The sequence below is a fragment of the Accipiter gentilis genome, chromosome 14 (assembly GCF_929443795.1).
Source record: "Accipiter gentilis chromosome 14, bAccGen1.1, whole genome shotgun sequence".
NCBI lineage: Eukaryota > Metazoa > Chordata > Aves > Accipitriformes > Accipitridae > Astur > Astur gentilis.
Window position 1 is genome coordinate 10,144,290 of NC_064893.1, and position 15,332 is coordinate 10,159,621.

The 15,332-nt window shown below is 40.0% G+C and overlaps 1 protein-coding gene across 9 annotated transcripts in view; it reads left to right on the forward strand.

The window, feature by feature from the left end:
* ZDHHC3 (zinc finger DHHC-type palmitoyltransferase 3) overlaps nt 1-15,332 on the forward strand; it is a 435,152-nt gene that overhangs the window by 15,027 nt on the left and 404,793 nt on the right. For 7 of the 9 annotated variants that reach the window (XM_049817246.1, XM_049817243.1, XM_049817241.1 and 4 more), the window contains exons 3-6: nt 1,850-1,974; nt 5,056-5,152; nt 7,025-7,106; nt 8,906-9,036. In XM_049817246.1, coding sequence (XP_049673203.1) covers nt 1,850-1,974; nt 5,056-5,152; nt 7,025-7,106; nt 8,906-9,036 — 435 coding nt within the window. Of the gene's footprint in view, nt 1-1,849; nt 1,975-5,055; nt 5,153-7,024; nt 7,107-8,905; nt 9,037-11,107; nt 11,237-11,652; nt 13,494-15,332 lie in introns of those variants that run through there. The other 2 variants (XM_049817249.1, XM_049817248.1) reach the window with 2 other exon arrangements.

The window sequence follows — 15,332 nt, forward strand, 5'->3', positions numbered from 1 at the left end:
TGACACCTTGTTAGGTGCCATTAAAAATTCAGTGTAATCTTTGTTTCTTAGTTTCCAGCTCTCCCAGAGGCCACAGCACTGCAGAAATGGCTTGATTTGGGGTAATTTCACAGTTTATGGTAAAGACTGATGCATTGCACACTACTGCTGCTGGGCAGAACTGTAAGCAGTAGCTGAGGCTCTGCAATTTACAGCTGGTGGACTTGGGAATACAGGGTTGCAGCAATTTGTTATATAGTTGATATCCTAGGGGTTTTCATTGTTGCTGCTGTTAATTATTGTATGCTGTGTGGCTTTAATGCCTAGGGACCTTCAGGTCGCTGGAATTATTTTGCAGAGTTAGCAGGAACTCATTTGAAACAAAAGCTGTTTTCTGAAGCAGACTGGGCAAGCAGCGTTGGAGAAGCAGATACAATCTCTATGCAGAGTAATTGGGAAAGGATACATTAATTCCTAGCACGTGGTGGCATTTTTGTGTGTCGATGGTGAGAGCCAGTCCAAATTTTTTGTTCTATTCTTTGTAGAGCTTTTTATGAGGAAATCAGCTAAACAAATGGAGGGAAGATAAAGTGAGGGGATGCAGCAACATCTGGCAGACAGAGTGAGTCAGGGATGAAGGAGGCTGCCAGGATATGGGGAACCAGGGACACATCTAGGATCAGAATGAAACAGAAAGCACTGCTGAGGCAAACAAACAGGAATTCTTATTATAAATAAATGAACACCTGAATTCTTCAGAATTGGTAATGTGTGTCATGCTTTTCAGGAGCTGCTTTCTGTGGATTCTTGCCAAAAACATTCCTAAGGTTTTGAGCTTTTCTGTGTACTAAAGAGAGAGAACATCAGTTGTAGCATTTTGTGGAAATTGGTCTTGGTAATTTTTAAATTGATCAGGCCTGTTGGGAGGTTTTTGTGGAAAAACCCAGAGACTGCTCAAGAAAGCCTTATAGTAATGATTTAATGTGCAGTTCTCTCACTGATGTGTATTATTCCTGTTTATTGCTGTTGGGAGGTTGTATAGATGTGTTAAAAAGACTGTTCCATCAGAAATCTGTTAAAATGTTATAGCCCTGCTTTTGTTTCAGTATAAAAGCCTTAGATCCACAGAGGTGCATTTGTGCCAATGTACCAGCACCGATTTAATACAGTATATTTCATGACCTTTGGTTTTGGGGTTTGGTTTTTTTTGAGCCCTAGAAGGGCTAGAAACTCTTGAACTCGGACTCCTGCAGCAGGAATACATTACCTGCTTAAAGACACGAATTTTAAAGTGGCAATTGCACAACTAAGAAAGTTTTGCCTAGTCTTATTCAGGTGGGAGGTTTCTTAGTGTTCACTGTTTGAATGTTAAACCCTAATACAAATAACAAATACACAATGGAAGCATAGCTATAAATACATGAGGCGTTTACCAGCAACTTAGTGTACACAGTGATACTTCATAAGTAGCTGCTTCTACTGGAATAAAACATCTGTGGTTTCTAGTTTGTGATATGAAACACTGGCATGATAAATTTGTTGATAGATGTGAAGAGAGGGACGAGGATTCTTAAATATTGTAAGGTTACTATAGGATTACAAAAGACTGATTGCTTAAGTGAGGATTTGCTGATGTTTAAAAAAAAAAACAAACCACCAAAATAATGTTTAAGTATGTGGTTCCATATACTAGGACCTCATTTTAATTTCTTTTTTGAATCTTATTGCTCTTCCCGAAACTATGTTGATCTTGGGGAAGATTTTATTTCTTTCTCTTCACTCCCCTCCCATTGTTTTATGTCATCCTATTGTTCTTAGCACTTGTACTGTCCACAGGTTAATCTTCTGGTTTGGTTTTTTTTTTCTGCAGGGTGCTGTACCCAAAGGTAATGCCACAAAGGAGTTCATTGAGAGTTTACAGCTAAAGCCAGGACAGGTGGTTTACAAGTGCCCAAAGTGTTGTAGCATCAAACCTGACAGAGCACATCACTGCAGGTAAAGTCTTTTCTGAAGATTGCCCTTTTGTCAAGACCTCAAGAATTACCCAGCGTGCTTTGATCTAAATTGTTATTGGAGTCTCAGACTGGAGTGGTTAAGTTCAGAGATTGGCATCTGAATTCTGTTGTCAATAGTGCCAGGCACATTCAAGCTTCTCTGAAAAAAATCTCAGGCCTTTTCTGAGAGAAGTTTTCATCTATAGCAGGCTGGGGCCACTTCTTGCGAGGTGAGAAACACTTAAAATGAATGCCTTGACTCCAGACCTATAATTGACATTGTGTAAATCTTCATGTACATGTGACTTAAAAAGAGACATTATATACCAGAATGGATAGAAATCCATAAAATGTAATGTCTCTCAAAAGGTCAGTGTCCTTCCTATTTTTGTTTTTATTCACAAACCCATTTGTCTAACTGTAGATTCTATTTAGAAGTTAAATATTTAGGTTAAAACTAAAGTTCAGGTAACTGTAAATATTTTTTAAGAGTTCCGACTTCCACATTTTCATTGAGTACTGTGACTTTGTTTTGTGCTTTGTGATAGATCAGTATGGCTACTGATCTGTCATGTTCGTTCTTTCTCTGGTGGGATAAACTTCCCTGAAGAGAGTAACTGGTAGTGAGCGTTTTAGTACTAAAGGCAGTGAGCAAAAAAAAAATAACCACTTCCTAAAATTCTCTTCTGCTTTTAAAGCAAGCGAACCTGCTTTCCAGAAAAGCAGTTAATGAGTTTGCACTGGTGCCCCTTCCTTACCTACTCAAAAACCAATACATCCTGAGAGAGTTTGTATCCAGGTTACCGCTGATCATGCAGGGGTCTTGTGGGGAGGGGAATATGTGGTACTGAGCTGAACAAACTTGTTCTGCTGTTTTCATTTTTCATACTTATTTTCAGAGCTTTAGTTTGCAAATGTATTTCTTTTTTTGTTGTTTTTTTATTTTAATCAAAATCAGGAGTTGGTTTTCAGCAGGAGCAATGTGATCATGCCTATGACTTATTAATGCTACTGTAGAATGCTACTGTAGAATCCCCTCTGACACTTCTTCAATTATGAATGAAACTTCGCATCTAAAATGCTGTCTTGCTGATGACTGGCAGTGTAGGTGAATGAGAGAGACTCTTTGGCTAAACACAAAATGTTGTCTCCGTTTTTTCTATGCTTTAAGATAACTTTTTAGACATTAAAATTTGGGAAACTGATCCACTGAGTACTGATGCTGTTGAGAATTTTCAGTCAAACCTTTTTTTGTGGGGTAGGGGAATTTTTTGGACTTCAACACATCAAGGTTGTGCATATGCATCAGCAGGAGATACTAGCTAGCTGTATGCCTGAGGGACCAGGGTGCTTTTTGATTCATAGGCTATTTTGTGAGTCCCCCATGCCCAGCAAACTACTCCTGCCAGCATTTCGAAGCTGTGTGGTTGAGCAGGGGGAGAGTGTCTGAGTATGGGCAATCCCTGCTGCCTATAGTTTTCAGTCTTAGTTTCTGTGTTTCCTTTTCTACCAGCTAGTGTTCTGCCTGTCATCCAGCTGCTTTTGGTCCATATGCATGGAATAAAATCTCTCTTCTCAGCCTTAGCAATCTCCTTCACAGAGGTCTTTTTTGGCTCGGCTGCTTCAGGTTGTCCCTCTGGGGAACTAGGATCTAGGAGCAGTTGAAGGGGTTGCTTGGGTACTTACCTGTTTCAGAGCCCAAGAGAAGCGTGTGCACGTCTGCATGCAGTAAATTAGACCACAGGGAGACAGACATCCTCCTGCTTTACACCACATGCCCTGCCTCTACCCCCTTTTTTTTAAAACCAGTAATTTATACTTGTCGTATGAAGTATGATGCTATCTGGCAGATAAATTGTTTTTACTGTGCCACCTGATTTTAGTCCCCATGTAGCTCAAAAATCATTTCAGGCTGTTTATCCTAGGGAAACAAGGCTTTTCCTGTTTTCCACTGCACCTGGGGCTGGCAAGTAACAGGGTACCTGTGCCTGCCTGAGGAGAAGCAGCTCCTGGTCTGGCCCCATGCCAGAAGGCATGGGAACTGCCTGACCAACCTTTCATTTAGGATCAGGGCTATAGCAACTCACTTGTTTTTCAGGCATGGCATGTATCCTTGGGGATTTCCCCCCCACCCCTGCCCCTGCCATGTAGAGTGAGTGCAAGGCTGTTCTGATGGAGAGGTTTTCTATTATTTATTCATACGTGCTCATAAGAACGTGTTTATGGTTTTGTTTGAGTTTCCCTTAAGCATTTGGGTGTTGAAGTTTGTTGTTTATATTGAGGTCAAAATATTTTTTGTTACAAGAAGAAAAATAAAATTAGCAGAGCCCTCAATCCTTTTTGTTTCAGTGCTGCCAGAATTGTTCTGGAATGGCTGTTTCCTTTCTGGGTCTATTGTTTGTTTGGGGTTTTTGTGTTTTTTCATATTTGATTTCTGTGCTTGTTTGTGCAATGTGGTATCAGGAGACTGCCTTTCGTCTCCTATCATATGAGGAAGCGGCAGAGAAAAAGACTTCCTTTATTATGTGAGTTGAAGCAGTTACTGACTAAGCAAGAGAATGATGTTCAGACAAAGTAATAATCTTTTAATTATTTGACTTCTAGCCACAATGTGTGTGCTGCCAAGAATTTGAATTTTGATTTTATTAGTCTGGTTTTGTGAAGTGTTTTAACATCTAATTTTACCTTAAATGTATGTTGTGGTACTGTCTTCCTGACTGACTGCCACAGCTGTTTTATGCTAGTTTGTGGCTTACCTTGATGTCAAGAATCTTTTCTAATGCTTTATTTAATTTTCTTTTTTGCAAGTTCCTGCTACCAGGTGATGTTGGTAAATAAACCTTAGTCTGTTATTAGCAACTCTGAAAAATATTCATTTCTGCTTTTCATATCTTTCTGTTTTTTGTTTAGTTTTAATTTGTGGACATTTTCATGGGCCAAATAGGTTAAAACTAAACTAAATCACAGATTTTTTTCCATCGGCCTGAACGTATTGTTCAAACCATATTTTGGCAGAACCACCGATGTGAATATTATGCTAAGGAATGAAATGTGCTATAAATAAAGACCTGTATTCTTTCAGTGTTTGCAAGAGGTGTATTCGGAAAATGGACCATCACTGCCCGTGGGTCAATAACTGTGTAGGAGAGAATAACCAGAAGTACTTTGTACTGTTTACAGTAAGTATTTTGCAAGTGGTGTTTGAGGTTGTCCAATGGGCAGCGCTGAAATGCTGTGTGTAGTCTGTGAAACAGCTCCTAAGGCTGGCTTTCTCTTTCCCATTTCAGAAGAACTTTAGAGGGAACTGTTGCAGACTTTTGTTCTGCTGATTAGGAAACAAACACAACATGACAACAGGAAAAAGGCATCATAGGAAGTATTTGCCAGGGTTTTGTGAGGTTTGTGTTGACAGTTGTTGGGCCCCTATTTCGGAATGGGAGTAGTTTATCGTGGTGTTGAGCTCTTTGAGGTGTGGGCCATCCTTTTACGCCGTACTGTGGCTGGTAGGGTCCCAGGCCGTATGTAGGGGTTCCTAAATGTTGTAGTTGTATGAGTACCTGTGTAGAATCATATAATAAGAGCTGTTGCCACATCTTAAGTGAGGAGTGGGAAGCCTGCATCCCCTTTGGCAAGAATTATCCACCTTTTACTTGCAAGTGGTTTATTTGCATACTTGAAAACCAAGGAGGTGTTTGACTTTTTGTACTACATCTGTGGCATCACGAGTAAGAAAACAGAAGTGCAAACTTGAATACTACATATTTCTGAAAGGGTTGAAGTCTGTTTCATCAAAGCGAACTGCAAATATCCTGTGGGAGTAGTGTGAACATTACATGGCTGAGTTTCAGTGATGCTCTGTTTTATTAATAAATCTTTTGAGACATCTCTAGGTTCAAAGAAGAATGTTCTCAGATTTCCAAGTAACAGGGGGGAGGTTTTCAGTTAAATGGAAAGGCTTACTGTTCTATGGTGTGGTTGTTAGGATGTGGATTACAGAACAAAACAAATCCCATTTCTTTCCCTTGAGCAAGGGTTTTTTTACCCTGAGGAGTGAGCTAGGTGTTTTAATTCTATCAAAAGGATATCTGTTAAAACTGACATCTACTTTCAAGCAGACTGTGTTACATTACATACTTACTGTAGTTGAGAGAAACAGAATAAGGGTTGCTGATTTTGTTCTTGGTTATTTTTTTTGAGACCTGAGGAGGTGAAAGAATGGCAGCACGCTCAACTTGCAAGGAAAACCAAAATACTCTTCTGTCACCTTTTACTGCTTCAACAGGGGTTTCTTGTAACAAAATCTCTCTCCCTTCTAATATCTGCCGACCTTTGTCAGAGCCTGTACATTCAGGACAGTCATCTTTTTAGCCATGTCTCAGTAAATTGTAGTGTATGTAGCATTGTGTATAGTGTAAAGCTTTTTGTTACAAAGCTAAGACCTAATTTAAAACAAAAAGTATTAAGTACAAAGTATTAAAGCTTGAGAGAAACTTTCTGTGCCAGTATCTGCCTCGGGGAAAAATACTTACTGGAAAAAAAAAAAAATTCTGAAACTTGTGCTGAAAAATGGATACAGTGCATTTTGTGGTTAGCTGTGCATTAGCTGTTGTTTCTCTGGGAATCTAGTGCTCTCAAAAGCAAGGATGTAAGCTTTGACAACATGGTACCTCAATGTCAGAGTGTTGCTGTTCTCCAAAAGTTGCGCTGTACTCAGCAGAGATAAGGACAGTAAGCTGTGCTGAAGGCCGCACTGGGGCACAGGAGTCTGGGTTTTGTGTCCGGCTGGGTTTTGTGTTCAGCTGGCTTTGAATTAAGCAGTCTCCCTTGTGTTCACTCAGAGCTGTTAGTAAGGCCAGAATGAGTCTGTGTAGTCTTGGCATTTGTGAGCTTCAGGGTGCTTTTTTAGGGGTAATGGGAGGGCTTGGTGGTTTTTGGGGTGGTTTGGGGTTTTTTTTGAAGTCTTAACACTTTGATTTATTTAGTGTTTAGAAGATTTAGCATTTTGGTCTTTAAACTTAGCTGATACCTCTATTACATCCTTTATTTTTCAGATGTATATAGCACTGATTTCCCTGCATGCTTTAATCATGGTGGGATTTCACTTCTTGTATTGCTTTGAAGAAGACTGGACAAGTGAGTACTAACAAAATGCCTCATTAAAATACCAGATTAGCCTATGAATAAGACCTTAAAATGCAGCTTGCTTGTAAGGCAACCCCTTTTATTCTGGTTTCAGAAGACTGCTATCAGGGCTCCGCTCTGCTACCTCTGCTGTCTGACTTTTTTTTTTTTTTAATGGTCAAGCCTGGAACTTCAATAATTCTTTCTGACCTGCTAGGATCTCTGTCCTGAAAAGTCCTGTTTTAACTTAAGCCTGATACTGCCTAGGGAGAAGCTGAGATGTGAAGACACGTAGATAGTATGTGTGCAATAATCTACTGTTGACGTGAACGCAGCACTAATCTCCTGAATGCCAACACAAGATAAGAAGAATGTGTATGCTTTTTTTAAAAGGGTAGTGTGAATCATTCTTGCAAGACTGCCAAGAAGACATGCTAACTCAGATCCAAAAATCCATCCTCACAAGAACAAACAATTCCTTTCCACAAAAAACCCAAACCCAAACAAACAAATGAAAAAAACCCCCAGCCCTCACTCCAGAGCCACCAGTGAATAAATTTTCACAAAGCCAGTTGAGATTTGTTTTTAAAAACAAATGGATGTAGGAAATCTTCTAGGTAATGCTGAGTCAAACAGCAAGCTGTCAAAGAATGTGTGTGCAGATGTATATGCTGCTTGTGGATTTTTTTTGGAAGAACATTAGCTTCATTTTTCTTGGAGTTTCAATTGTGTCATTCAATATAATGGCCGGTTTTAGTTTATAATACTGCAGGGGATGGGTACCTTTACACATATGAACTGAATTTGACAAGATTGTTCTGTGGTTCAAAGCTTTGTAAAACAGCTGCCAGCTGTCACTGAGAACATCTGGATTTGACTACAGTGGCCAGGGCTACAGGGGAAGGGTACATCAAAAGACAGAGTTTCCTTTGCCCCCTTTGTCAGAGCCTGTATCTGGGGGGTAAGCACTTTTCCTGCCTGTGCCAGGTTTAGGCAGAACAGAGCTGTTAAGAGAGATGGATCTGTTCCACCTGCCTTGGATTTGTGCTGATTGTGTTAGCCCCTGATTATGTTGTATCTGTTAAAGCTTAACATCTCATGAGAAAAATAGGGGGGTTTGGTGATAACTGGTTTCTTGGATTTCAGAAAAATCTGGAGGTGTTCTGACATTTACAATACTCAGCACTATGATTTTTGCCCTATAACATTTTTCTTCCTCTTCCTTTCTTCTGCTCCTCTTTTATAGTTACCTCCTCAGATTATTTTTTTTTTTCAGCTCTTGCTTGAGTTTGCACTATAAAGTACAAGGAAAAGTAAGAATTTGGCTTAATATGTCCTTCTTTAGGTTATGACTTAAAGCAGTTATGAAAGGAAGCATACTCTGGTTTTATGTTGGTACTACAGAAATAATTATCCTTGTGTCCTGACCACTAGCTTGAGATTTCTAATGGACTTTATCATTGTGGAAAATGTGTTAAGATTAAGGTTTAAGGGAGAAGCTACAGGTGAAATGGAGCAGAGTAGAGTCCTAGCCAGTGTGCTGGGAAACACCTAAGTGGAAAAGAATATTGCATTCTGGAAGCGTTGCAGGCTTTTTTTGGCTTTGCTTTTTTTTAAACTTGCAGGAGTGATCATTTCATTGTTGAATATTCTCAAGAATGTCAGAGCTTCCCTGTGCACCTTTTTGAGAATGTGATCATATAATTTATTTCGATAGTTTGAGTATGGAAAACTCATGGCTTAGCAGGTGTTTTGCAGCTGCTGCACTACCTGATCTCTCCCCTTCCAACTCTGTTGTTTTGTCTTCACAGAATGCAGTTCCTTCTCTCCGCCAACTACAGTGATTCTTCTCATCCTCTTGTGTTTTGAGGCTCTCCTATTTCTCATCTTCACCTCAGTTATGTTTGGGACCCAAGTACACTCCATCTGCACTGATGAAACGGTGGGTGTGTTGCACACTCTCTCCTTTACCCCCTGTCTATCACCGTTTGTAGAAGGGTTTTACCTCATTGCACGGGGACTTCATGGATGTGTACCCTGTGAGGAAAGATCCAATGTAATAAACTGAGCTCGCACAGTGCTGGATTGTGCTCTCTGAAGGTTACTGTGAGAAGTAGTGTACACCTATGTATTGGCTGGGATGCTGTGTTGGCAGTACCTCTGATAAGGTAGGCATTGCTAATGGATTACTCTGTAGAGAGTATTTGTCCCTGCGGATTCAAGAACCTTTTCTCTTTAATGAAGTGCTTTTACATTGGTATCGTCTGAAATTCAGCTGTGTGTCCCCTGATGTCACTATTTACAGCTTTATGTGCAGGAAAGCCAAGATGAGTAGGTGGGGCATGGATAGATATAGATATACACACACACGCATTTCTTTTAGTCTAGAAGATTTCCAGTTTTATCTGCTTGTTAAACAGTTCAAAAACTCTTGCCAGAGGGAAAAAGAAAAGGGAGTGGAGTAGGCTTATGGAAACCTGCTGGGTGCAGTAGAGGTTACGTAGTAGTGTTGCAGTCCATCGTATACCCCTGCATTTGCCGACTTCTGTAAAAATGGAGCTGGTGACTCCTGGGGATGTTCCCACCCTTGTGAATACTGCCGGCCTTCACCAAGCATGCTCAGATATCTGAATTAACTGGAGTGGTTGAAGAGAAGTGATAGTCTTAAAAGAGTGACAACTCTTATTTCTTCCCCTGCCTCCTTGAGTTTTCTTTCCCCTTCACTTGTTTGCCCATGCCAGTCAAAGCTAGAATAGGTATTTTTGCTGCTGTTGGAGACCTATGGGTGGCACTGTAGACTGTAAGAGCCCATTGCTGCTGAGTCTTTTTTTTAATGCTTGGCTTCTGCAAGAGGCCGATGTTCACACTGTGATTCTTATGTGTTCAGAGGAAGACTTCAGCTGTTCTTTCTACTGGGGAGAGCCCCAGGAAGAAGTACAGTGTCATACAGAACAACAAGATCCTGTCGAGCTTGAGTTTATCAATAAGTGCGTAAATTAACAATGCTGCCTCTGAAATCATCTGAATTTCTCAATCTTTGAAACCTGTCAAGTGTTTCTAGAAGCTGCTTCCTACAGCTGGGCACCCAAATAAGTCCCCTGATTTTCCCTTCCTCTCAAATTCTGGGAACTCATAGATGTTAGGGGAACAATGCCACATTCTACAATAAAAAATGAAATATGGTTTCCCCCTCTTGGGTTGTGTGTTTTCATTGTTGTTTTCTTTTTTAATATGTACCAGTAAGAATTTTGCTCTGTGGAATGTCTCGTTGTTGATTTGCTAGCATTGAAGTAGCTGTGTCTGGCATGCAATCTGTTTTGAGCGGAGGAGTATTTATTTCTAGGTGAAATTCTTCCTGGTGTGGTCTCTTGCAGTATTTCACTTCACATTTTAGAGGCAGGGCTGTGTCTTGCCCTTTCTCGCCTTCCTCTTCCAATCACTGGGAGACCTCATTCCCCATCTTGTGTCCGCTGTCCCACCGGGATGGTTCCTTTCTGCCTGAAGGGACCCAGAAACCTAGTGTTTTGCTGTTGTCTCTCAAGGTGACATTTACCAGGGATCAGCACAACTCTTGCAAGTTGACCCATGTTGTGTTCTGCAGAGCTCCTAGAATCAGTAATTTGAGACACACAAATGTATTACAGTGCATTAATCCATAGCATGGGAGAGACATGTAGGTCAGGAGAAGTTTACCTTGCAAAAGATCTGAAGTTAAAGAACAGAGTGATCTGCCTGATACGGCTACCCATGGAAGAGTATTGCTCTCCAGTGACTGCACTTATTCATTTTGCTTCTGTGGCAGCCAGGCATAGCTTTCCAGAAAGACCAAATTCACTTCGTGAGTTTTAGACACAATACAGATAATTTTAATATTTTTTTTTAATGATTGACTAGTGAATGTTTCAGCTGATTGCTTGATGGCTTATTTTTGTTCTCCCTCTAACCTTTACTAAACAATGCCAATGATTTCTCTCCAATCGATATCTTATTTAACCCTTTCTCCCTGCTGTCAGCCCGTGCATGTTTTAGCAGTGATTCTAATGAAACATGAAGAAGCACCAGGTAGACTCAGCTACACTGAGCCATGGGCACTTCCTGAACTTGCTTGGTGAATCTGGGAGCATTATAAAGATTATCTTTGGGTTTGTGGTTTGTTTTTTTCTTTTTTTGTCTGCAAGCTTATAATGGTTTCCTCTAAAACTTTTCCATCTGGTTAGCACATAATGCTTTCAGCCATTAAAGCACATACTTTTGTTTCGGTTTAGGTGGTGGGGTTTTTTTAGCTGACATCAGAGGCAATTGGATGACAGGTCTTAAAAGGTTTGTGAAATATTTAGGCCTGAACAAAATGAAAGTAATTTTATTTCAAAGGAATACTTTCTATGCTTAGTATTTTTTTAGTATAAAACAATGAGAAGAAAAGGAAAGGCAGTATGGATGCATTTTTATTTTCTTACTCCATCCTTTGGATAAGGGGTAACTGAGAGTAGACCTTTCCCCAAATCCAGAACTACAAAATCTGAGTGTTTGACTGAAAATGTGATATTTCTGTTTTCAGGGAATAGAACAGTTGAAAAAGGAAGAGAGAAGATGGGCTAAAAAAACAAAATGGATGAACATGAAAGCAGTATTTGGCCATCCGTTCTCTATAGCATGGCTTAGCCCATTCGCAACACCAGACCAAGGAAAAGCAGACCCGTACCAGTATGTGGTCTGAGGAATTCTTGACCAGCATTTCCACTAAAATAGAAACATATTACAGCACTACTGTTATAAATTTTCCATGAATGTTTAAAACAAAAAGCAAAACAAACTTTTAAACGTCTACTAAATGGCTGATAATTGCAGAGAAAAAAAAGCCCTGTATTCCACAATTTTAGATAATTCTATATCTCTGGCTGAAACTGCTGCTGCTTCCCCTCCCCCTCCCCTTCTTGTTTTTGGTTTGTTTTTTGTTTTGTTTTGTTTTTATCTTGTTAACTTTACTGGCCTTTGTTTCTCTCTGCTTTCTGTATGGCATAACTAATGTGAAGGGGATCCTCTCTGTTGTGACCCACCTCTTCTGAATAGATTCTCATGCTGTCTCCTGACTGTGATGAGCTCTGTCGAAGACATATGAGTGCCAACAGCCCTACACAGACACCTTTGGACTTCCTGAAGGAGCACATTGCTCTTTCATAAGTGAACTTGAACGGGGAAGCAGACACTTCACTTACCAAAAGGTGCAAGACAAGAATGCAACACAGCAAGAGAGCCAGTTGACCTGGTGATCGCATACAGTTAAAAGTACTTAAAAAACATTGCCAACACCAATTCGCACCCCACCCTCCGTTTTCCTTCCAGCCACAGAATTGATTCCATCTTTCTGGCATTATTTTGTCTGTTCCCTCCCTTGTGTGCAGGAAATTGTTGCCCTCTTAGGATAACTGTGGCAGATTTAGAAGACTCTTTGGGTTATTAAATGCCTTACACTTGCAGGAAAGACAGAAATCTAATTTTCAAGTGTTTAGAATAGCAGAATCATCTTGTTTGTGTGTGTTTGTCTCGGTAAATGACTTGTTAGAGCAATGCCTGCTAAACAGTGTTAACGTGAAAAACTGACATGAATACCCAGATTACTATAAAGACTAATATTGACAGGATGTGTAGGTGTTACCAGGGTGATTGATTCTGTATTCTTAGCATTGCTCTGGTTTAGAGCTTTGTAAATCCTTTCTCATATTTATGCATACATGTGTATGTGTGTAAACACACACATGTGTATGTGTAAGTGTTCTAAATTGGGAAATATTTATGGTAAGGAGCATGCATACCATTATGAACTGTGTGGTGATGAAAGTGGGAGGGACAGAAGGCATTCCAAAAACAGGTAGTGCTAAACCATTCATAACTACAACTGACATCTTGTGTTCAGGAAGGATTTTTATTCTATTTTTGGATCATGATTCCCACGGGCTCATCAATTTAATTGCAAACAAAGGAATAATACAAATCAGCTGTGTCCATGACTTCCAAGGAATCTTTTCTTTCCTTGGTTTAAAAGAAAATGGTATTTTTTTGGAAAATGACCTGTTTAGACTGCTTCAAAGCCATGGGGAAGGGAGGGGAAATCAGGGAAGGAGAAATTTAATGGATGTCTCATTTTGGAAGTAATGTGAATGCTGCATCTTTTCAATCTGTCAATGCTTCCATATGGAAAACAAATGCAATAAAACTTTTCCAAAAACTTGTTTTCTGTTCTTATTTTCTTTCTTCACTTCAAATGTTGGGGAAAAAATCTGTAATGGTTTTCTGAACTTTCACTTCTGTACACAAGCAGGCAGAAGCATATAAAGGTTAATTAACTGAGCGTTCAACTTTTAAGTTTAAAAATTAGTTAATCAGTAATATACTGATTTCTTTCTCAGTGGCTTTATTTCACCACTTGGAAGAGGCTGTTAGTAACTGCTCTGCTGTGTAAGTGGGCTGTTTCTGCAATCCTGCTTGCTCAGGGTTAGATCATCAGGAGTATGTTGTGATCTCTGCTGCAGTACTGCACAGAGCGAGCCACAGGCTGCACTTTTGCCTTGGTGGGCAGATTCTGTGAAGGAAACGTGGCCTTTGCGTACGCACTTCCTTAATTGAAGAAAAGTTCAGGAAGAGTTTAGGTTTTGCTCTTATTGTGCTGATATTGCTGATAGTGGAGGGCTATTGTAAATAAACATGTAACTCTGATTTTAGTATGCAGTGGTGGTTTTCAGAGAATGCTCCCAGCTTAGTAGTTGAGGGCTGGATCTTTGGGCAGGATCAGCTCAGCTGGTGAGACTTGTGCAGGCGTAACTTGAATTGGTAGGGAATCCGGCCCTAAAGCTGTCTTGATGCAAAATCAGGTGTATTGAGGGGAGAGGCTGTAGTCAGCTAGGCAATTAACAAATGAATGCATGTCTCTGTAGAGTTCATTGCTTTAAAAATTGTTTAGATTACCAGTTCCACTGGTGCACATTCCAGCTTCGGTTTATTTTAATTACCCTTATTCACGATGCATTTTGGAGGAAGATTGGTTACGTTGTTCTGGCGTTTTGACCATTGTGAAAAAACGTGTAATTATACAGTTTTTCTCGTTTCAAACAATTGCAAATTGTCAAACAACATTATATAGTATTGATATTTGCAGTCAAACAGTTTTCGTTTTATATGAGGTGTCATCAGAGCTTGCAGAAACAAATGTCCGTTGGTACCTGTCGTGTGGGGGGGTCCTCAGTTTTACTTGGCACTGTACAACTTGGCAGTGCAATTTGATGCAATTTGAATGATACTAAATGTGGGTCAGTATTAATATGAGAAAGGCAGACTTACCGATTTGCTCATGGAATGTATTTTCTCGGGCAGGACTACCTGATTGCAGGTGCTAGTTCTCTTTTAGTGTGGCCAAGAGGACAAACTCGATCAGAGGCAGAGTACTTTTTTGAAAAGCCAAGGGCTGCTCCAAGCAGGAATGAGTGCAAGAAACTGCTGTAGGGAAAGTCTGCCTTAATGGTGACTTCTGACAGCGATGCTTTCTGTGTCTTCCCCTTAATGGACAAATTGTTACAACGCTTGCCTCTTCTGTTTGCTCTTTCCTTTTGGATTTTAAAAGTGTATTAAAAGAAATTAAGGTATGTATTCTAACACCCAAGAGCTGTCCTGCAGATTTGGCATTGCAGAGGAGCAAATACTGAGGGCAATGGTGGGAGAAATGGGGTATATCCTGCAGCATCGCAGTGGTAACGGGTCGACCTTGTCTTACTGTCACCACGTTGGCAATGTTGTACCTCTTACTGAAATGGGAGTGTCCAGTATTTGGTATTTCTCTGCGTATGTCTTCTCTCTTTTCAGTATTTGTTCAAAATTATGTAATTTGGAATAGTGACAGAGGATGCTTTCTGAGCACTTTTTTAAAGTGAAGTAGCTGCATGATGGGAAAGAGAAACAGGTGTTTGTTTAATCTGAAATACAAAATTCTCACTTCCTAAAATACTGGTGAGAGATTTTGGGTAAATGTTTAAAAAAAAAAAGTTTCATTAAACAGTAGTGAAATGTCTTCAACAGTTGTGCATTCCTTCCATCCCCCTTGAATTTTTTTTAAGGCAAAACCTCACGCCCCACTCACCGTGGGGCAGGCAGCCAAAATTAGACCAGGATACAATTTTTAAAACTTCGGCTTATTTTCAATACATGCCCTGAAGGGATTAGTGAGGTCAGGCTGGGAGAGAGAAAGTA